The sequence below is a fragment of the Mobula hypostoma genome, chromosome 24, assembly GCF_963921235.1.
Source record: "Mobula hypostoma chromosome 24, sMobHyp1.1, whole genome shotgun sequence".
Classification (NCBI taxonomy): Eukaryota; Metazoa; Chordata; class Chondrichthyes; order Myliobatiformes; family Myliobatidae; genus Mobula; species Mobula hypostoma.
The window spans coordinates 47,432,565-47,457,001 of record NC_086120.1 but is presented as its reverse complement, the minus strand read 5'-3'; the positions used below and the strand labels follow the sequence as shown (position 1 = coordinate 47,457,001).

Below are 24,437 nucleotides of genomic sequence, written 5' to 3'. Positions count from 1 at the left end.
CATGCATTAAGAAATGATACATTATTTCCTCCGGTGTGATATCACAAAACACAGGACAAACCAAGACTGAAAAAACTGATGTAACCACATAATTATAACATATAGTTACAACAGTGCACAATACCATAACTTGATGAAGAAGTTCGTGAGCACAGTAAAGTTCAAAGTTTCTCAAATGTCCCACATCTCACACAGACAGGAGAAGGATGGAAAAACTCTCCCTGCCATGCTGACCACAATCTGACTCTGAGTCACCCGAAAACTTTGAGCCCTGATCAGCTCTCCGACACCGAGTACTGAGCGGCATCTCTGTCCGAATGATTCAACCTCCTTCTCGGTCGCCAAAAGCATGCAAAGCCAGGGATTTTGAGACCTACCCTCTGAAAGATTCCCGACCACACAGTAATGACAGCAGCGAATGGGCATTTCAGAAATTTCTCCAGATGTTCCTCTGTGCTTTCACGTCCATTCTCCATCAAATCAGAATTGTCCATGGCCCCTATTTAACGGATACGATATCATTTTCACCTGAGAGCTGCGCACGCGGATGAGAAATGGACTGATCGAGTTGAAGATGGGGATGTTGGTTTACAAGCAGAAGTAGTGTATTGTGAGACTGTAAAGAAGGACAGACATGATGGGGCAAAATTGCAGTCGGGTGGATTGCAGTGTAAAAGGGAAATAAAATAAAAAAGTGATGTTCAGGACTGATGATGTTATATTTGAATGCACGCAGTATACAAAATAAGGTAGAACTAAGATAAGGGATTTTTTTAGCCAGAGGGTGGTGAATCTGGAATTCATTGCCATAGGCAGCTGTGGAGGTCGGGTCACTGGGTGCGTTTAAGGCTGAGGTTGATAAATTCTTGATTAGTCAGGGCGTGAAAGGTTATGGGGAGCAGGCAGGAGAGTGAGGTTGATAGGAAAATAGATCAGCCATGATGAAATAGAGCAAACTAGATGGGCTGAATGGCTTAATTTTGCTCTGATGTCTTATGGTTTCCTGTGAGAATACCTCTGCATAGATCATTATATCAGCTCTCCATTTTAGATATAAAAATAGTGAAATAATTTTCCAACCTTGAAAATACTTGCTTTTCATCTATTACCTGAAGAGAATCCAGCAGCTTCTCTTCTGAAAGATGTCTACCCGTGGCATTTTAATGAGTCAATAGGATGGAATTTTTTAAAATTTAACAAAAAGGCTTATGGTTATAAAGCCTTTCATGCCATTTTCAGAAATCACCGAAGCACTCTAAGGCTAATGAAATGCTATTAAATGCTGTGTTCAAATGAAAAAGTGGTCCAATTTTTATTGAAATTTTTTAGTGGTTTGTTAGTGAGGGAGTTTTTAAACCCATAAATTGTAAAGTGAAAGCATTATCTGAGAATGGTATATATTTACTAGATCAGACTAGAAAGAATATTAGACCTTCTAGTTCATATTTTAAAAATTCTCGTTTTCAATGTGTTTGAATGTTGAGCTAGAACCATCCCTTCAGTCTCAATCTTTCATGCTTCTCTCTGTTACTTTAATGGTTCATAATCACCAATAGGCATGTTGTGGATAAATTGCTATTTATTCATTCTACAGATATCTTTTGGCAATTATTGCTGGTTTTGCATTTTACTCTTACTTTCAAACTTTCCTGTAAATAGCACTTCCTAGAAACACAGAAAAAATCATTTTAATGTTTTTATGATCTCATAGCTTTTCTATTTCAGTGATATAATATTTATTTGTTTTTTATTCCTTATTCCTTATTATAGTCTCTATTTTCCTATGGAAGCTAGAGTTACTTCATTACTCCTTTGCCATACGCAAACATTTTATGGTAGGGAAAGAAAATTGAGCTAATGTGTCATTAATCTCTTGAGCAATGTATTTCCTTGGTTTTTAGCTTCTTGTAATCAATGGCATGCAAGTCTAAAGGTGTGATACCTCTCTGTAAGTGATTCAATATTTGCTTGCATATTCAATCATTTTACTGAAGAATCATTATTATGGGAGCTGCTATTACATTATTACTGATATGCCGGCTGCTGTTGCTCTTTTACATAAATGCCAGTCCAGACTGTGCAACAGTTTCTTCCCTCAAGCCGTCAGACTCCTCAATACTCAGAGTCTAGACTGACATCTACATCATTTATTATTATATTATAATTTGTCCTCTACTGCGCCTATTGTCTTGTTTATTAATTATTGTACTGCCCTGCACTGTTTTGTGCACTTTATGTGGTCCTGTGCAGGTTGTAGTCTAGTGCAGTTTTTATTTTGTTTTACGTAGTCTAGTGTAGCCTTGTGCTGTCTCAACATAGTCTAGTGTAGGCTTACTTGACATCACTAACATTACTAAGCCATCCTCCCACAAAGAGTAATGTGATCATAAACAGGTAATCTGTTGGTTAAAATTTGATTGAGGGACTACTATTGGCCAGAACAATATGGATTACTTTCTTTTCCATGTGTCTGAAATTCTGAAGGTACAGGCAATGTCTTGAATATACTGTGTAAAACACCCCACACTGAGAATGTAGCAATCTCTCAACACTATCTTGAAGTGTTCCACTATTGGAACTCGTATCCAGTAACTTTAGTATTCAAAGGAAATCGAAAGAGCTGACACTGCTGTTGACTGTCTGCCCTTAATATCGTGAAAGAGGATATTGAGGTTTCTAAAAATATCTGAAACACAGCCCTAAAGTTAATTAGGCTGGAGTTGTTTCATTCCTATGGTAAGCTGCAGTACTTGTAATAACATGGATCAGATGAACTGAGCATATTAATTTGAGTTGATATGACTTGACTTTGACTCTTTTATATCTCATGCATATTTCATCTAGAAAGATCAGCTTTTACTGGAGGTTGTAAACCAAGTCAGTGATGCTGCTCAGTGACAATCATTATTTTTCTTCACTTCCCTCTTGGGATGTGGGCTTACTCGACATCACTAATATTTAACTTAGACTCCAAATTGCCCCTTGTTAAACGTAGTGATGAGCTGGCCTCTTGAATTGCTTGTCATGCAGGTATCATTACAATAGTTAAGCAGCATCTGGAGTATCATGTGCAGTTCTAGTTGCCCCATTACAGAAATGATTGGGGGCTTTGAAGAGGGTGCAGAAAAGATTTACCTTCCAATCCAACCAACATCCTAGTATTACCTGGAAGGAGAGATTGGATATATATGGATTGCTTTCTCTGGAGCTTCGGGGGCTGAAGTGGGTACTGATAGAAGTTTATAAAATTATGGATATGAGTACTCCGTTGGTTGGGGTTGACAATGGGTGTTGCATCCCAACTGTCTACGTAATGAGCAAGCCAGATCTGTATGATATGGAGAGCAAGCTGTTGCCCAAGCAGCAGGCTACCCCCCCCCCCCACCTTCCATGCAGCTGATGAATCCAAAGGAATGGCAGAGACCAGTATAATTTGGTACCAGCAGCATCACAGAAGTTGTCAGTCAGCATTAAACTCAACATAGTACCACCTTGGGGACTCCAGCTCTGGGTTTTTCCCTTGGGGTTTAGTCCTGAAGGACTCCAGCTCCGGATTTTCCCTCTGAAGCCTTCCCCAAGAGTGGGGATAGCCGCAAGTTTGAGATGGTTTGAGATCATATTTTTCCTTTTCCTAGATGAGCTGCCAACCATGGCTGATGAGCCTCATCTGCCCAAAGCAACTGATTTTAAGGCATCAGTAACCTGTCTTTGCTCCTTCTCTTGTCAATAGAAACAGTTCCGCAGGGCTTTGTAGCTAAGCAACACGTAAAGGCCAGAAACTGGTCTTGGTTATCAGAGGCTCTTTGAGATGCACACCATTGGGAGGATTTACTTATTGCCTCTACAGTACACCCCCCCCACCCCCCCTGCTGTGACAGCCTTAAGGAATAATAAAATTATGAGAGACAGATGGGATAGACAAAATATTTTTCCCTGTAATGTCAAACACTAGAGGGTTTAGCTTTCAGGTGAAAAGGTGGGAAAATTTTAAAGGAGATGTGCGGGGAAAGTTTTTTTCTATAGAGTGCTAGGCACCTGGCAATAGTGGGATTTAAGATGAGCACATAAACATGCAGGGAGTGGAAGGATATGGATCATATACAGGGAAAAGGGATTTGTCTGATTTGGTATCAGGTTAGGTGCTGATGTCGTGGGCTGGAGGTTCTGTCCCTGTGTTGTACACTTGTATGTTCTATGTATAATGCATTTTTATCCTTGGTGTTAAAATCAAAACCATAATTTCTGAGATATTACTTGTCCTTTATCTTTTCAGAAGAAGCAGGTCCAGCTTTTGTGAAATTCCAGAGTTTTGCAGTTTCTTTGTTCCTAGAAGTTTTACTCCAATTTTATGTTGTATTTGAAAATAACCTTTTTGTCTTTTTGTTCTAGTTTAAGATGTACCAAGATAAAAATTGAACTTCACTTGGAATTCTAAAGGTGATAATAATTAATATAATTGTTGATGCTTACAGTGGTGTGTGCCCAAGGTTTGCAAGCCAAGGATAAAACTGGTTCCAGCGATCCTTATGTTACAGTTCAAGTTGGGAAGACTAAAAAACGTACCAAGACTATCTATGGGAACCTTAATCCAATCTGGGAGGAGAACTTTAACTTGTAAGTAACTGAATTTCAATTGTCTATTTTAATTTTAAGCTTGTTGTTGTCAATCAAAGAATGTTATCCAAAGCATTTATCCTCAGGCACTTCAATCGGAATGTATAAATTTGCAGTCCATGAAAAGACAAGATATGTAATGTGTCATTATTACTGACTTAATTAACAAACCTCCAATCACTTTTTTAGATCCATTCATTCCAGTTTCTGTGCTGCCCTGATGCAAATTAACTGTAGCTGTGATTCTTTGATTTCTTGTTAGCATTTAATGTGTTTAATCACATCTCTTCAATCTTTTTTCTTTTGGTGTGTTGATGTGGTATTGGAATGGCATGATTTCAACCCTATCTGTCTTAACAATTCAATCATACTCTCATTCTGTGGGTCTAAAACACAGAATTATTATAATTATTATTCATTTATCACCAAAGTTCAAAGTAAAACTTGTTATCAGAGTACATACATGTCACCACATAGAACCATGAGATTCTTTTTCCTGCAGGCATACTTAGCAAATCTATAGAACAGTAACTGTAAACAGGATCAATGAACAACAAACTGTGCAAATGCAAATATAAATAAATAGCAATAAATTATGAGTATGAAATGACATGAAATGAAAGCGCATGAAAAAAATAACAAGATAAAGAGTCCTTAAAGTGAGATCATTGTTGTGGGAACACCAGAAATAAAATTAGTGTAGTTATCCCCTTTTGTTCAAGAGCCTGATGTTTGAGGGTTAGTAACTTGTTGAACCTAGTAGTGTGAGTCCTGAGGCACCCATCTGCCTGATGGCAGCAGCGAGAACCAAGCATGGCCTGGGTGGTGAGGATCTTTGATGATGGATGCTGCTTTTCTACAGCAATGTTTCTTGTAGATGTGCTCAATGGTGGGAGGGTTTTACCCGTGATGTACTGGGCCAAATCCACTACCTTTTTATAGGATTTTTCCACTCAAAGGCTTTGGTGTTCCCATACCAGGCGTAGTGCAGACAGTCAGCACACTTTCTACCATACATCTATAGAAGTTGGTCATGGTTTTTGAAGACATGCTGAATCAGCGCAGACTCCTGAGGAAGCAGAGGTGTGGTGCTTTCTTTGCAATTATATTTATATGATGAGTCCAGGACAGGTCCTCTGAGATAGTGACATCCAGGAATTTAAAGTTGCTGACCCTCTCCACCTCTGATCCTCCAGTGAGCACTGGCTCATGGACCTCTGGTTTCCCTCTCCTGAAGTCAACAACCTGTTACTTGGTCTTAATAACTTTGAGTGAGAGGTTGTTGTTACTACACCATTCATCCAAATTTTTAATCTCCCTCCTGTATGCTGATTCATTACCACCTTTGATACGGCCCGAAACAGTGGTGTCATCAGCAAACTTATATCTGGTGTTGGAGCTGTTCTTAGCCACATAGTCATAGGTGTAAAGCGAGTAAAGCAGGGAGCTAAGTACATATTCCTGTGGTGCTCCTGTGCTGATGGAGGTTGTGGAGGAGATGTTTTTGCCAATCTGAACTGACTAGGGTCTGCAAGTGAGAAAATCCAGGATCCAATTGCACAGGGGATATTGAGGCCCAGCTCTGGGAGTTTACTGATTAGTTTTGAGATGATGATGGTATTTAATACTGAGCTGTAATCAATAAAGAACATCCTGATATATGCATCTTTGCTGTCCAGATGTTCCAGGGTTGTGTGAAGAGCTAATGGGATAGCATCTGCTGTAGACCTGTTGCTTAGGTAGGCAAATTGGAGCAGATTCAAGTCACCACTCAGACAGGAGCTGATATGCTTCAACACAGCCACTCAAACACTGTGGATGCAAGTGCCACTGGACGATGATCATTGAGGCAGCTTACCATCCTCTTCTTGGGCACCAGTATAATTGAAGCAGGTGGGTACCAAACACTGCTGGTGCAAGAGGTTGAAGATATCCATGAATACACCAGCCAGTTGGTCAGCAGAGGTCTTCAGTACTCAGCCAGGTACTCTGTCCAGTCCAGATGCTTTCCTTGGATTCACTCTGTTGAAGGCAGCCCACACATCATCTTCAGATACTGAGACCAAAGGATCATTAGGTGACAGGGGGATGCACAATGGTTCCTCCATGTTCTGATGGTCAAAGTGAGCATAGAAGGCATTGAGCTCATCTAGAAGCGAAGCTCTGCTGTCTCTTATATCGCAAGATTTTACTTTATAGGAGGTTATGGCATTCACACCCTAGATTAAAATAACTTGTTCTCTCACTGGTCCCTTAACACAATGATCTTGAAAACCATTTCTTATACACTATGAATTTGTCCTCCCTGCTGTTACAGCTAAGGGGCGTCACTGTAGCATAGTAGTTAGGATAATGGTATTACAGTGCCAGTGATCAGGAATCGGGGTTCACTTCCCACCACTGTTTTACATTTTCCCCATGACTGTGTGAGTTTCCTCCAGGTGATCCATTTTCCTTCATATTCTAAAGGTGTACGGGTTAGAGGTAGTAAGTTTTGAGCTTGTTATGTTGGTACCAAAGTGTGGCGACATTTGTGGACTGCCCTTGCATGTCCTCGGACTGTGTTAGTTGTTGGCATAAACAGTGCATTTCACTGTATATTTTGATGAAAATGTGACAAATAAAGCCGATCTTTTAATCTTTATCTTTAATTCTATTTCAAAGTCAAAGTCAAGTTGATTGCCATGTGGACAATTTATCTATATGCACAGATGCAATGAAAAACTTATTTGCAGCAGTGTCATAAGCAGCATTCACAAGAAAAATGTAAATTAAACATAAATTTTACAATAAAATACTGAATGAAAACGAAGTTAATCTTAATGTAAAGTTGCAATTGTGTTGCTAAATTGTAGAGCTTAGGATTTTGCCAGCTGGTTTAAGAACTGAATAGTTGAAAGGAAGTACTGTAGCTGTTCTTGTACCTGGTGATGTTGGGCTTCAGGCATCTGTACCTCCTGCTACAAAGGGGTAACGTGGACCAGTTGGTGGGTATCTTTGGTAATAGATGTTGTCTTCTTGAGGCAGCGCCTCCAGTTAACACTGCAAGTGATGGGGAGGGATGTGCCCGTAATGTGTTGGGCAGAGTCCACATCACGGGCACATCCCTCCCCATCTGCATCTTCTTTTGCTCCTGCACATTCAAATAGCCGTACCAGATTAGTTTCTGATTAGCTTTATCACATATACCTTGAACCATACAGTGAAATGCATCAAATCAAATCAGCAAGGTTTGTGCTGAGCAGCCCACAGGTGCTGCTACACTTGTGGGCACAGCATGCCCACAACTCACTAACCTAACTGGTGTGACTTTGGAATGTAGGAGGAAACCAGAGCACCTGGAGGAAACCTAGAGTCATAGGGGGAACATACAAACTCTTTAGAGACAGTGGTGGGAATTGAATCCCCATTTAACAGCTGGTACTGTAAAGTATTGTGCTAACTGCTATGCTATGGTGCCATACTAAACTATGATGTAACCAATCAGGATACTTTCAACACAGTACATCTGTAGAAGTTTGATAGTGTCTGATGACCAGCCAAGTGTCCTTAACCTCCTAAGAAAGTAAAGACACTGGCGCACTTTGCTTATGATTGCAGCCATGTGCTGGACTTATTTTGTATGTGGATCTTCAGTGATTATGGCATTAAACTTGTAATGGAGTCATAGAACATTACACCACAGAACAAGCCCTTTGGTCCATCTAGTGCATGCCTAGTCCCATCGACCTGCACTCAGATCATAGCTCTCCATACCCGTCCCATCCATGTACCTATCCAAATTTCTCTTAAATGTTGCAATCTAACCAGCAACAGCTGGCAGCTTGTTCCACACCCTCAATACCCTCTGAGTGAAAAATTTCCCTCTCATGGTCCCCGTAAATCCATGAACTCTAGTTCCAGTTTCACCCAACCATAGTTATGTGCTTTTAATTTTTTGATTCATAGTATTTCCGCTACCATCAGTAAAGAGCTTGTACGTTCTCCCCGTGACCACTCAGGTTTCTTCCCACCTCCCAAAGGCGTACGGGTTAGAAAGTTAATTAGCCACATGTGTGTAATTGGGTGTGTCACGTGACCGGCAACAATGAATATAGAATTGAATTGAGTCAGGCTTTATAAAAACAATCAAACATTTATTAACACACATCAAAGTTGCTGGTGAACGCAGCAGGCCAGGCAGCATCTCTTGGAAGAGATGCTGCCTGGCCTGCTACATTCACCAGCAACTTTGACGTGTGTTGCTTGAATTTCCAGCATCTGCAGAATTCCTCGTGTAAACATTTATTAAACTCTGCTCATTGTAAAAAAAAATAAACAAACGTAAACCTTAACTGGAAGTAAACTGCTATGCGGCCATTTAACAAACCGCCACTCAGTACTAGTCCTTAAAGCGATAAATGTGAAAACAGTTCTTAAAGTGGTAAATTCAAAAACAGTTCTTAAAATGGTAAATTCGAAAGTCCAAGAGATTTATACAGTCAATTAGGAGAGACTTTCATGAAGTAAAGAACTCCTCGAAGACACGACATCACGCCAATCCCAGCTGGATCCTGCCTTCTCCGCAGGATTCACGATGACGGAAATAAAATGGTTTCAAGGCACTGTCCTTTCCCTCTAGATACTAGATCCTGCACAGCCTTTTCTGCCACTTTTAGCAGAGGCTATCTCATGCAGATCACTTTCTTGAATGAATGATGTTCAGAGGAAAGATGTCAACAAAATAGAGAGAGTACAGAGAAGGTTTACTAGAATGTTACCTGGGTTTCATCACCTAAGTTACAGAGAAAGGTTGAACAAGTTGGGTCTTTATTCTTTGGAACGTAGAAGGTTGAGGGGGAACTTGATCGAGGTATTTAAAATTATGAGAGGGATAGATAAGAGTTGACGTGGATAGGCTTTTCCCATTGAGAGTGGGGGAGATTCAAACAAGAGGACATGAGTTGAGAGTTAAAGGGCAAAAGTTTAGGGGTAACATGAGGGGGAACTTCTTTACTCAGAGAGTGGTGGCTATGTGGAACGAACTTCCAGCAGAAGTGGTTGAGGCAGGTTTGATGTTGTCATTTAAAGTTAAACTGGACAGCTATATGGACAGGAAAGGAATGGAGGTTTATGGGCTAAGTGCAGGTTGGTGGGACTAGGTGAGAGTAAGAGTTCAGCACAGACTAGAAGGGCCGAGATGGCCTGTTTCCATGCTGTAATTGTTATATGGTGATATGGAATTCATTAATGGTCAATTCTCTCAACCGTCAAACGACTCCTTCAGGTTCCTGTTTTCACTCTCCAATATTACTGAAAAGATACATCAACAAACCTGGCAGCTATTTGTTAAACTGCTGGTCCAGCACTTTTGTACCTTACAATAGAACATAAAACTCTGCCTACTTGTTGTTTCTCAGTCACACCCAAAATGCTTCTAATAGATTTTCTGATTAAAGGTACTTTCATTTCAATTTCTTTATAAAACACATTGATGAAGGGAGAGCAGTAGATGTAGTGTAGATGGATTTCAGCAAATCATTTGATAAGGTACCCCATACAAGGCTTATTGAGAAAGTAAGGAGGCATGGGATCCAAGGGGACATTGTTTTGTGGATCCAGAACTGGCTTGCCCACAGAAGGCAAAGAGTAGTTGTAGACGGGTCATGTTCTGCATGGAGGTCAGTGACCAGTGGTGTGTCTTAGTGATTTGTTCTGGGACCCTTACTCTTCATGATTTTTATAAATGACCTGGATGAGGAAGTGGAGGGGTGGGTTAGTAAGTTTGCTGATGACACAAAGGTTGGAAGTGTTGTGGATAGTGTGGAGGGCTGTCAGAGGTTATAGCGGGACTTTGATAGGGTGCAAAACTGGGCTGAGAAGTGGCAGATGGAGTTCAACCCAGACAAGTGTGAAGTGGTTCATTTCGGTAGGTCAAATATGATGGCAGAATATGGTATTAATGGTAGTGTGGAGGATTAGAGGGATCTTGGGGTCCGAGTCCATAGGACGCTCAAAGCAGCTGTGCAGGTTGACTCTGTGGTTAAGAAGGCATACGGTGTATTGGCCTGCATCAATCGTGGAATTGAATTTAGGAACCGAGAGGTAATGTTGCAGCTTTATAGGACCCTGGTCAGACCCCACTTGGAGTACATGCTCAGTTCTGGTCGCCTCACTACAGGAAGGATGTGGAAACCATAGGAAGGGTGCAGAGGAGATTTACAAGGATGTTGCCTGGATTGGGGAGCATGCCTTATGAAGAATAGTTGAGTGAACTTGGCCTTTTCTCCTTGGAGCGACAGAGGATGAGAGGTGACCTGATAGAGGTGTATAAGACGATGAGAGGCATTGATCATGTGGATAGTCAGAGGCTTTTTCCCAGGGCTGAAATGGTTGCCACAAGAGGACACAGGTTTAAGGTGCTGGTGAGTAGATACAGAGGAGATGTCAGGGGTAAGTTTTTTACACAGAGAGTGGTGAGTGCGTGGAATGGGCTGCCAGCAATGATGGTGGGCGGATACAATAGGGTCTTTTAAGAGACTTTTGGATAGGAACATGGAGCTTAGAAAAATAGAGGGCTACAGGTAAACCTAGTAATTTCTAAGGTAGGGGCATGTTCGGCACAACTTTGTGGGCCAAAGGGCCTGTATTGTGCTATAGGTTTTCTCTGTTTCTATGTTTATCCCAGCCTCTATTTTGGGCTATTTATTTACTGTTTGTGGGAACACAATGCCCACTTTGCTGCTATGTAAGCATCAGTGAGCTGCCAGTGAAAGAAGATCCAAGGTTGTTTAATGTCATTTTTGGTACGCAAGTGTGAAGGAGAACAAAATAATTGTTACTCTGGATCTGAAGCAGCCCAAGAAAAAACACAAAATATAAAGAACAAAATAATCGTAACAAACAATAAATATAAATACACAAAATAGTGTGTGTGCGCGTGTGTGTGTGTATGTGTATATATATATGTGTGTGTGTATATGTGCATGTACATAGATAGATTGATTGTATGTCCATAAAATGACACTAGGCTCAGGAGTGTCTGTACATAAGGTGACAGACAGAAAATGATAAAGTAGTGGTGGTTGGGGGTGTGGAAGCGTAGGTTTGTGAGAGAAAGTGTTTTATCAGCCTTGCTGCTTGGGGAAAGTAACTGTCTTTGATTCTAGTGATCCTGACGGATGCCGTGCAGCCTCCTCCTTGATGGGAGTATGACAAACGATCTATGAGCAGGGTAGGTTGCAAAAGCAAATGGTGTAAAAATGCAGTATGACTTCAAATTGCTTCATTCCCCAGAGAACAGAATATGCTCACTTTTTCTGCAACGATCTTGCTGTAACTTCCCAATATCAAATGCATTAATATCTGGTTTAATCTATTAGAAAATAATAAATATGGAACAGAACTTTGTTGACACAGAAAATAACATATTCTTCTTCAGTGAATGTCATAATTCATCTGACCGAATAAAAGTTCGAGTATGGGATGAAGATGATGATATCAAATCACGGGTAAAACAAAGGTTTAAGAGAGAATCTGATGATTTTTTGGGACAGACCATCATTGAAGTTCGAACACTAAGTGGTGAAATGGATGTGTGGTATAACTTGGGTAAGTTTCAATATTTATCTTTGTCTTGTTGAATACTATTTTGCTTCTATACATAGATATAACAATGCTACAATAATGAGTATGCAGTCACATTTCTAGTATCGTTATCATTTTCTGGGTATGTTATCAAAATTATATAATCTAAAATAATCAAAAATAACTTGCATTCATGTATGCCTGGAGCTTGTATATATAGCTTTGGGATGTAATTTTAAATGCACGATACAGTTTTTTAATTTCTGTAGTCTAAGCAGAAACACAGAAGGTGATAAATGGCACACTCAGAAGAGACAACCATAGATAATTAGACTTACCTGTATTTGAGACAAGCTTATGTGCTATTCGCTAGTCTGTCATCCATGCACTCATATCGCTAAATACCCATCCAGCTTCTATCAGTGAGCACGTATCCACCCTCCATTGCCCTCTGTTCATTGTGCACTTAAATTATGCAAAAAGAACAATGCAGCACAGAAAATGGCTACTGGGCCTGTCAACTCTGCATAGCCAGCTATTCTAACCACATTTAATCTCACCATATTCCCATTGAGCTCCCACCCCCCCCCCCCAGATCCCAGATTCACCCACACTCAGGACAATTTGCAATGACAATCAGCCTGAGGGAGGAAACTGAAGCACCCGGAGGAGACCCATATGGTCAGAGGAAGAACATGCAAACTCCAAACTCCAAAACAGCATTGGGGATAAAGATTTAACCTGCGTTGCTGGAACTGTGACATAACAGCTCTCTTAGGTATTACACTGTGCTGTTCAAGTGTTTAGGGTTTGTTATGGTAATCAGGTTGCGTCCTCACTGGCAAACTTTCCTTATGATTGAGTCCATGTACTGGACCCAATTTATATGTGGATCCTTTGTGATTATGGCATTAACCTTGCAATGGCTGATGGCTTTAATTCCTTCATTCGTAAGAGCATAAGACATAGGAGCAGAATTAGGCCATTCAACCTGTCGATTTCTCTCCGCCATTCAAACATGACTTATTTAGGTTCCCTCTCAACCCAATTTATTGTAAAACTAGTATTCTATTTAGGCAAGTGAAGTAGCAGATTGGTGGAGTTCCATACAAAGGCTATTAAAATTCCTTCATGAGACCAAAATTTAAATAGTAATGATCCCTCAATTGACTTTATTCAAAATTACATGAATATGATCCATGGTATTATTCAGTATTTCAGTATTATTCAGGGAGTATTCAGTTGTGGGTTTAAAAGTACTTTGCAGAATACCTGGCATGATTAGTACTTGTGTATTGACAAGCTTTGTGAACTGGGTATTTATTTAGTCTTTTATACTGGTCAAACCCTTGTCCAAGCAGAAAATAAATTAATTGAAGTGGATGTGCCATTCAGCTTCTTGAACCTATTAAGCCATTCAGGGGTTATGATAGATGCATAACAATCACTGAATGGAAACAAAAATCTATTGTTTAGTCCTTTAACATTTCAACTAACTCTACATCCACAATCCATTAGCAAAGAATTCTTTTTATTTCTATTTCCATTATATAATACTAGGGTGCCATGGTGGCTTAACAGTGGAACACTATTACATCTTGGGGTTACTTCTGGAGTTTGAAGTTCAATTCTGTTGCCTTCTGTAAGGAGACTGCATTTCCCTCCCAGTGACTATGTAGGATTCCTCCGAGTAGTCTGGTTTCCTACCACAATCCAAAGATGTACCAGTCAGTAGGTTAATTATTCATTGTAAATTGTCCCGTAATTTCTGATTAGGCGAGGGTTAAGTAGATGTGTTACTGGGCAGTGTGGCTCATCCTGGCTGAGTCGATCGATCGATCGATCGATCAACAAACAATTCCTGCTTCCTGATTCTACTCTTAAATGGTCGAGCTCTAATTGTAAGATTATGCTGTCTTGTTCTAGATTCTTAAGCAATTAATTTTGACAGTTCAGTCTTTCAATTCAAAGAAATACAAGTCTTACAATTAAACCGTTTGAGTTCCACCACTGAGGTCCTCCAGCAGCTTGTTTGAATCCTCTTAATTTAACTCTTTAGTGTCTTGAAAAACTCCAGTCGGTCTTCTATGGAGCCTATTAATATAAAGGCTAGGCACAACATCTTGGGCTGAAGGACCTATTGCGTTTTATGCTTTAATATCAATTAGCTCCGTTGTGATGCCCAAAATTGTTCCCTGGATGGGATTTGATTAAGACTGTACAACAGATCTGAATAACTATCTTTTAAATTGTTATGACTTGAAATCTACACTATACACACACACAAAATTATGCTGAAATTCCATAAATTTTCTATCATGACACTGAATGGTAATCTAGTATACACAGATAGCTTCCGTAATTTAAACCAGGTTTTGTTACACTGCTCCTTCTTTTAAGAAGAAATGTTGCTGTCCCTAGATTCTCTGCTATCTTCAATGTGTTCCTCATTCATCTGGGCTTAATATTGTTGAAGCATTTTCTTTTCCTAATGGCATATATATATCATTGATTCTTCCCTTTTATATTGAACTTAATTAGTTTATACTTTGTAGACCATACGATACAGGAGCAAAATAAGGTCATTTGGCCCATCAAGTCCGCTCCGCCATTTCATCATGGCTGATCCAGTATTCCTCTCAGCCCCAATCTCCTGTCTTCTAAACATATCCCTTCATGCCTTGACTAATCAAGAATCAATCGACCTCTGCTGTAAATATACATAAAGACTTTGTTCCACAGCTGCCTGTGGCAAAGAATTCCAGGGATTCACCACTCTCTAGGTAAAGAATTCCTCCTCATCTCCACTCTAAAAGGGTGCCCCTCTATTCTGAGGCTGTGTCCTATGGTCTTAGACTCTCCCACCCCAGGAAACATCACCTCCACATCCACTTCATTGAGGCCTTTCACCATTCAGTGGGTTTCAATGTCACCCTCATTCTTCTGAATTCTAGTGAATACAGGCCCAGAGCCATCAAATGCTCTTCATATGACAAGCATTCAAATCCTGGAAGTTTGAACATTGCACCATTGCTTTTATATTCCAGTCCTCTTGAAATGAATGCTAACATCGCATTTGCCTTCTCACCACAGAACTCAACCTGCAATTTAACCTTTAGGGAATCCTACACAAGGACTCCCAAGTCCCTTTGCATCAGCTTTTTGTATTTCCTCTCTATTTAGAAAATAGTGAACCCTTTCATTTCTTCTACTAAGTGCATGACCATACATTTCCTGACACTGTTCCATCTGCCACTTCTTTGTTAATTCTCCTAACCTGTCTGTCCTTCTGAACCTTCTCTACTTCCTCAAAACTACCTTCCCTCCCCCTGTCTTCATATCATCTGCAAACTTTGCAACAAAACTATCAATTCCATTATCTAAATCAGCAGTCTCCAACCACTGGGCCGCGGACCGGTACTGGGCCATGAGGAAACGATATGAGTCAGCTGCACCTTTCCTCATTCCCTGTCACGCACTGTTGAACTTGAACATGGGGTTACCAACTGTCCCGTATTTGCCGGGACATCCTGTATATTGGGCTAAATTGGTTTGTCCTATACAGGACTGCCCTTGTCCCATATTTCCCCCGCTAAGGTAGAGCATTCCTATGAAACCTTTCATGCCGAAATGGCTTGAAGCGAAGAAGCAGTTACCATTAATTTATATGGGAAAAATTTTTGAGTGTTCCCAGACCCAAAAAATAACCTAACAAATCATACCAAATAACACACAAAACCGAAAATAAGTAACACTAACATATAGTAAAAGCAGGAATGGTATGATAAATACACAGACTACATAAAGTAGAAATAATGTATGTACAGTATAGTCGGGAAGTTGAAGACAAAACCGATTTGTTTTGTGAGGAAAAAATGGGCACGTACACGCATGCTCACATCACATGCGCACGTCATGCATGCACACACAAGTGCCCGTGCAAGGCATCATGGTCATGGTAGTCTTTCCTGCGGTAAAGTGTCCCGGGATTTGACTGCTACTTTTGTCCCTTATTTGGGAGTGAGAAAGTTGGCAACCCTAATTGTAAAAGACATGTTGAGGTGAGTTTAACCCTACTTGAACGCCACCCAAACAAGTCCTGACGAAGGGTCTCGGCCTGAAACGTTGACTGTACCTCTTCCTAGAGATGCTGCCTGGCCTGCTGCGTTCACCAACAACTTTGATGTGTGTTGCTTGAACGCCACCCCCCGGTTGGCTGGTCCGCAAGAATATTGTCAATATTAAACCGGTCCGCGGTGCAGAAAAGGTTGGGGACCCCTGATCTAAATCATTGACATATAACAAAGACAGAGGTACAAGAAACGCAATATTGGTGTTAAGGATACTATGAGAACGAGCTTTTCAAGTGCAAAAAGATTTGTTTGTTTGTTTTATCGACTACACAAAAGCATTTGATAAAGTGAAGCACAATAAGTTATTTGAAATATTACAAAAAACTCTAGATCTAGATTTGAAAGACCCCCACCTAATCAGAAATCTGTACTGGAACAAACTGCAACTGTAAGAATAGATGGAGAAGTGAGTCAGTTTACGAAAATCAAGAGAGGCATCAGACAAGGGTGTGTTTTCTCCTCTGATTTATTTAATGTGTACAGTGAAACAATATTACAAAAAATAAGAGACATCTTGGGAATCAAAGTTGGCGGTGAAAACATCAATAATTTCAGATATGCAGATGACGCTGTGTTAATTGCAAGTACGGAGGAAGAACTACAAAACTTAATTGATATAGTTGTTGAAGAAAGTGCAAAAATGGGTTATCTATCAATTGCAAAAAGACAGAATATATGGTGATATCCAAAAAGTAGGAGAATCCAATCTGCAGGTTGAGAATAAACGGGGAAGACGTAAAACAAGTACAGAACTTTTGCTACTTAGGAAGCTGGGTGACATCAGATGGCAGGTGCAACATGGACATCAGAAGAATGGGGATGGCAAAAGACACCTTTACAAGAATGAAGAGTATACTGACCAATACTAAACTAGGCATGACAACCCGCCTCTGAGTACTGAAATGTTACGTTTATCCAGTTATGTTATATGGCTCAGAATGTTGGACAATATCTAGTAACATGAGGAAACGAATTGAAGCAGCAGAAATGTGGTGTTTGAGGAGGATGCAAAGAATATCATGGACAAAACGAATATCTAACGATGTCATGAACAGAGCAAACACAAAAAGAGAAATAATGTATGAAATCATGAAAAGGCAATGTAACTTCATTGGACATGTGATTAGGAAAGAGGAGTTAGAATGCACAGTAATTATGAGAAAGGTTGAAGGGAAGAAAGCAAGAGGAAGACAAAGACAAATGATGATGGAGACAGCAGCCAGAGAACTGGAAATGAATACCAATGAATTGATCCACTTGACCCGAAACAGGAGTGTGTGGGCCAGGGCAGTCAAAGCTCAAACTGGGCACGGCACCTGATGATGATAACGTAAAAAGTATCTATCCCAACACAGACCCCTATGGAATGCCACTCGTCACAGGTAGCCAACCAGGAAAGGTGCTCTTTAACCCCACTCTTTGCTTCCTGCCGATCAACCACTGCTTTATCTTTGCTAAAATCTTTCCTGAAATACCATGAGCTTTAGTTTTGTCAGATAAGATTTTTCCCTGAGGAAACTATTGCTGACTACAACCTATTTTATCATGTGCCTCCAAGTACCTTGAGACCTCATCCTTAATAATCAACTTTAACATCTTCCCACCCAGTGAGGTCAGACTAATTAGATGATAGTTTCCTGTCTTTTGCTTCTCTTCCTTCTTGAAGAGTGGAGTGACATTTGCAATTTTCCAGCCTTCCAGCACTATTCCAGAATTGAGTGATTCTTGAAAGATCATTCATTCCTAATGCCTCCAGGATCTCTTCAGCCACCTCTTTCAGAACCCTGGGGTATACACCATCTGGTCCAGGTGACTTATCTACCTTCAGACCTTTCAGTTTCCCAAGAACCTTCTCTCTAGTAATGGTAATATCACACATTTTATAACCCCTGACACCTGGAACTTTCACCATACTGCTGGTGAAGACTGATGCAAAATACTTATTCATTCTCTACCACTTCCTTGTCCTCTATTACTACCTCTCCAGCATCATTTTCCAGCAGTCCAAAATCCATTCTCGCATCTTTTTTACACTTTGTGTATCTGAAGAAACTTTTGGTATCCTCTTTAATATTATTGGCTAGGTTACTTTCATATTCCATCTTTGACTTAATGACTTTTTTCGTTACCTTCTGTTGGTTTTTATCACTTCCCACTAATCTTTGCTCTATTATATGGTCTCTCTTTGGCTTTTATGTTAGCTTTGACTTCTCTTGTTAGCCATGGTTGTGTCATCTTGCCTTTAGACTATTTCTTCCTCCTTGGGATGTATATATCCTGTGCCTTCCAAATTGCTTCCAAAAATTCCAGCCGTTACTGCTCTGCCATCATCGCTGCCAGTGTTCTTTTCCAATCAATTCCAGCCAGTTTCTCTATCATGTCTTTGTAATTCCCTTTACTCCATTGTAATACTGATACATCTGACTTTAACTTCTCAAATTTCAGGGTGAATTTGATCATATTATCATCACTTTCCCATAGGGGTTCTTTTACCTTAAACTCTCTAATCTATTCCTGCTCATTGCACAACCACCCAATTCAGAACAGCTGATCCTGTAGTGGGGTCAACCACAAGCTGCTCTAAAAAGCCATCTTGTGGACATTCTAGAAACTCCTCCTCTTGGAATTCAGCTCCAACCTGATTTTCCCAATCTACTCGCATATTGAAATCCCCTGTAACTATTGTAACATTTCCCTTTTGGCATGCTTTTTCTGTCTCCCATTGTAATTTGTGAACCATGTTCTTACTACTGTTTGGGGGTCTATATACAACTCCCATCAGGGTCTCTTTACCCTTGTAGTTCCTTAACTCTCTGCACAATGATTCAACACCTTCCGACCCTTTGTCACCTCTTTCTAATGATTTGATTTCTTATCAACAGAGCAATGCTGCCCCTTCTGCTTTTCTGTCTCTTCTTTCGATATAATGTGTATCTTTGGACATGAAGCTCCCAGCTAAAATCTTCTTTCAGCCATGAAGTGATGCCTACAATATTATACATGGCCAGTCTACAATTGTGCTGCAAATTCATCTAGCTTATTCCCTATACTACATGCATTCAGATATAACAACTTCAATCCTGTATTCAACCTTTTCAATGTTGTCCATGTTTTACTTTGCAGCTTATCCTGTTGACTGCAATTTTGCCCTATCAACAGCCTCTCCTCCCTATATGTTGTCTCTGTTTGTAAACAAGTTACCTCATCTTCAACACTGTTATCCACCTTTCCTACTACTTGTATTGAAACATATGTAGCTCAGTATGCTAGTCGCCCCATGCTCAAGCTTTTGATTCCTAATTTTGTCTGAGGTCCTCCAAACATCTGCCTCCACAACCTCTCCACTAACTGTTATGGCACTCTGGTTTCTATCCCCCTGCAACTTTAGTTTAAACCTCTCTGTGCAGCATTAGCAACCCTTCCCACTAGGATATTAGTCCCTCTCCTGTTCGGGTGCAATTGTCCCTTCAGTACAGGTCCCACCTTCCCTGGAAGAGAGCCCAATGATCCAAAAATCTTATGCCCTTCTTCCTACACCAACTCCTTAACCACATATAAAACTGTATAATCTTCCTAGTTCTGGCCTCAGTAGCAATCCTGAGATCACAGCCCTGGAGGTCCTGCCCTTTAACTTAGTATCCAACTCCCTGAACTCCCAGTGCAGAATTTCGTCACTTGTCCTACCCATGTCATTGATATCTACGTTTGTACATGGACCATGACCTCTGGCTGTTCGCTCTTCCACTTAGGAATGCTGAGGGCTCAATCCGAAATGTCCCAGGCCCCGGCACCCAGAAGGCAACATATCATCTGGGAATCTCGTCCTCACCCACAGAATATCTTGTCCGTTCCTCAAACTAATGAATACCCTATTACCACAGGGAGTCTTTCCTCCCCCCTCCCCCCTTCTCTTCTGAGTCACAGCTAGACAGTGCAAGAGACCCAGCCACTGTGATTGTCCTTTGTTGGGACGTTCCCCCACCCCCACCCAATTGTATCCAAAATGATATAGCTGTTGTTGAAGGGGATGGCCACAGGGGAACTCTGCACTGGCTGCTTAACTCCTCTCCCTTTCCTGACTGTCACCCAGTTTCCTGTGTCTTGATCCTTGTGTGTAACTACCTCTCTGTGTGTTTTATCTCTCACACCTTCAGTCTCCCAAATGATCCAGAGTTCATCCAGTTCCAGTTCCAGTTCCAGCTCCTTAACATGGATCGTTAGAAGCTGCAGCTGGATGCACTTCTCGGACTTGTAGTCATCAGGGACACTGGAGGTCTCCTTGCCTTCCCACATCTTGCAAGAGGAGCATTCCGCTATCCTGCCTGGCATCTCTGTTGTCCTAGCTGGGCAGATATAAAGAAAGGAATAAACACTTACAGTATCTTTGAGTTTTTCTTTTCTTTTGCTTTATCTGACTGAAGCCTCGAATAGGTAAAGCCTCAAGATCACAACTCTGACTCTGTCCCCACAGATGACAGCCGTTGTGCTTGCCCCTGCCTTCCTTTACTTTGCTCTTGCAATCAATATCAAGTGCGGATTGGTCGCTGGTCAAAGTTCTAATTGCACAGCAGCAACCTGCTGCTCCCTTTTCTACTCTGGCAGTGGACCTGAGTGAAATCCCCCCTTCTCAAAACTTCCAATGTCTGCATTAGGCGCTGATCAAAGCTCTATTTGATGACTGTTTTATTTCTTACCTGATCTCCTCCTCTATCGTTCACTACTTATCCAACTTAATTTCTTCAAATTAGATTTAACACCACTTAATTATTTGTTGGATTAAAATTGTAACCATGTGAAAATGCTCAGGAACATGACAGAAAATTCTTCTGGCATTTAAGTCTAGATTTTCCCTGATAAATCTTACTCTAGCAATCACACATTATTCTTTGGTACAGAGTGTAATATACTGTAACTGTAGCCAATAAAAAGTGAATCCCTGTCCCCTTCATTTGATTAAAAGAAGTTGAGAGGGCTAAGAATTATGAAATCTCAGAAGAACGTGAAAATATTGTCAAGAAATTCTCCATTGAAAACAATTTTTAAAATTAATGCAAAATGAATCTTACACACTTCATAGTTGATCAGTTTAAAAATTTGGTTAAATCTTTGTGTTTTGTATTGTTTTCATTTCCTTTTTCAGTTACTGTTTTTAAGATTCTGAATATTGATGTGAAGGCAGTCAAAAGAAAATGCTGCAAGACCTGAGATACATTACCATACAGGTTTTTATTTTTAAACAGTGTGTGCTTGTAGTGTACAAGCTTAGAGAAATTAAAGATCATATGCTCATCTGGATTTTCTAATCAACAGTCAACAGAGAATGTCCAACATAAAGTGATCAAAAACCCCTTAAGTGTTACTGATGATATTGAGTTTTAATAATTTTGTTTATTTTATTCATCAAGTGCGAAAGCATCTATGTTTTAAGTCTCTTGAAATAAATATTTTTTAAAAATCTGCAACCTTGAAATATAGAAAAATACTGTAAAAGCCAAACATATAATGTAAATATTAAATAGAATTAATTCCAGTGAAAACCTATAATTAAATTACAAAATGTATGTATATAAATAAACTACTTATCAAACCGAGTTTTTTAAGGATTTAGTATCAGAATCAGGTTTAATATCACTGGCATATGTTGTGAAATTTGGTGTTCTACTGCAGTAGTACATTGCAATAAATAATAAAAGCTATAAGTTACAATAAGAAGTATATGTTAAAAATAAGTTAAATAATTAGTGCAAAAAGAAGGGGAAAATAGTGAGATAGTGTATTTGGGTTCATTGTCCATTCAGAAATCTGATGGTGGAGGGGAAGTTGTTCATGAAACGTTGAGTGTACGTCTTTAGGCTCCTGTTCCACCTCCTCAATGGTAGCAGTGTGTACGTAGCATATTCTCCAGTCAGTATCCGCACACTACATGCTTGGAAAAATTATATGATACAATTTAAGAAGGTAGCCAACCAAATAATTAATCATGCCTTCCTTTTTATAGCTATTCAAACACATGCTCTAAAATAACATTTAAAGAATACAAACACTGTCCAAAAATAATTTGTCAGCATATATGATCTTTAATTAGGTTGTGGTGTTGCTTAGTGTTCATGCTGAAATGAAACTGAATAATTGCTCTGTGTAATTAGCAGGAATTTTGCTAAAATTTTTTTCATTGCTTAAGCACATTTTTGCCTTCTGTTTTTCACAGCTCAAGTGTCATAAAATCATTCTTATGTAATCTTTAAACAAAACTACCAAGTCAGTACTGTATAACAGAAATGATATGCTATTTGAGCATAGTTGAGCCATAGTGAAAATAAGCATAATGTAGTGTTATTACTCAGATCCTCTCTTGTACTGCCCGGATTGAATTGTTTCAAAAGGTCCTGAATGAAAAAGAAAACTATAAATATTAATACACTAGAACAAGACTTTATTAAAATAAGCATTTTTTGTTCATTTGATAATATTATCAAGCTTAACATTAGCTTTTATCCATACTTCCTTTGGAAATGGGGGGAGAATGGCGAAGTGAGGGATTATTTCTAATCTGAACCATATTAATCTAATCATCTTAATCCCATATTGATTTAATCATTGTCCACACATAGTTCTGTAGAAATAAATTATTTGCCCACATTTACAAATCCAGTATTTTCAATATTTTCAATATTTTATGAAAGCATGTCCATTCGTGATGAAAACCTAGATTACATTTTCACTCAAGCCTTCATGCAGAAAGAAATCAGTTCATTTCTGCCACTTTCCATAATTCAGTGGACTAAATCTGCAACATTATTGCTGGTATCTGTTAGGATCATGCGAAATCTTAAACTTTGATTTGACCTTTTGGATAAGGCACAAGTCTTTCTTCCTGGAGTATGGAATAGGAGCAACACTTTGACCTCTGGTACTACTATATTATTACAACAACTAAAGGAAAACCTGATGTAAACTTGACAAAAAGATGCTGTTTAAAATTTAAATTAGTTTTGTTCCATTACCTAAACTTTTATTCAAAGCAAGTATAGATATGAGTCCATTGAGCTGCACTCTCTTTGTTCAAAGTAATACCTGAATAATATTTATCCTTATTTTGTGTGAACCTATCTGTAAGTGTCTTTTTAAATGATGATTACTGTTAAATAGAGTATTTTAGTCAAATCTGTTCAAACATTTATTGTAAATCATGCAGCCAATGAGAAATACTAAAGCAAAAGTTTCGAAGCTATCAAGTGTGAAAGTTTTACTGTAATAATCCTCCAGTTTAATGCTTTTCAAAGTTCAAAGTAAATTTATTATCAAAGTACATATATGTCACCATATACAATCCTAAGATTCATTTTCTTGCGAGTAATCACAGTAAATGCAAGAAACACAATAGAATCAATGAAAGACCACCCACCCAAACAATGTGCAAAAGACAGCAAACTGCAAATACAAAATTAAAGCAAATATAATAATAAATAAATTAGCAATAGATATCGAGACCATGAGACTAAGAATCCTTGAAAATAACTCTGTAGGTTGTGGAAAGGTACTCTGGTTTACTCCCATACTCCAAAGACCAACTGGGTAGGTTAATTGGTTGTTGTAAATTGTCCCATGATTAGGTTAGGGTTAATCAGGGTTGTGGGGTTGCTGGATGGTATATTCATAGAAACATAGAAAACCTACAGCACAATACAGGCCCTTCGGCCCACAATGCTGTGCCGAACATGTACGTACTTTAGAAATTATCTAGGGTTACCCATAGCCCTCCATTTTTCTGAGCTCCATGTACCTATCCAGGAGTTTCTTAAAAGACCCTATTGTATTTGCCTTCACCACTGTTACTGGCAGCTCATTCCACGTACTCACCACTCTCTACGTAAAAAAAACTTAGCCCTGACATCTCCTCTGTACCTACTTCCAAGCACCTTAAAACTGTATCCTCTCGTGTTAGTTATTTCAGCCCTGGGGAAAAAGCCTCTGACTATCCACACAATCAATGCCTCTCTTTCTTTCTTTTTAAATCTTTTTATTGAATAAGTATACAAAAAGGTAAGCCATAAAGGCACTAATACACTGTTAGAATATAATAAAATTACAGGAGATACTAATACAAAAAAAATGATACAAACA

The 24,437-nt window shown here is 39.5% G+C and overlaps 1 protein-coding gene across 4 annotated transcripts in view; it reads left to right on the top strand.

Annotated features, from left to right (window-relative positions):
• Positions 1-24,437, top strand: part of LOC134337269 (protein unc-13 homolog A) — a 298,564-nt gene that overhangs the window by 175,508 nt on the left and 98,619 nt on the right. For all 4 annotated transcript variants that reach the window (XM_063032135.1, XM_063032134.1, XM_063032133.1 and 1 more), the window contains 2 exons: positions 4,473-4,614; positions 12,035-12,204. In XM_063032135.1, the coding sequence (XP_062888205.1) occupies positions 4,473-4,614; positions 12,035-12,204 (312 nt within the window). The remainder of the gene's footprint in view (positions 1-4,472; positions 4,615-12,034; positions 12,205-24,437) is intronic.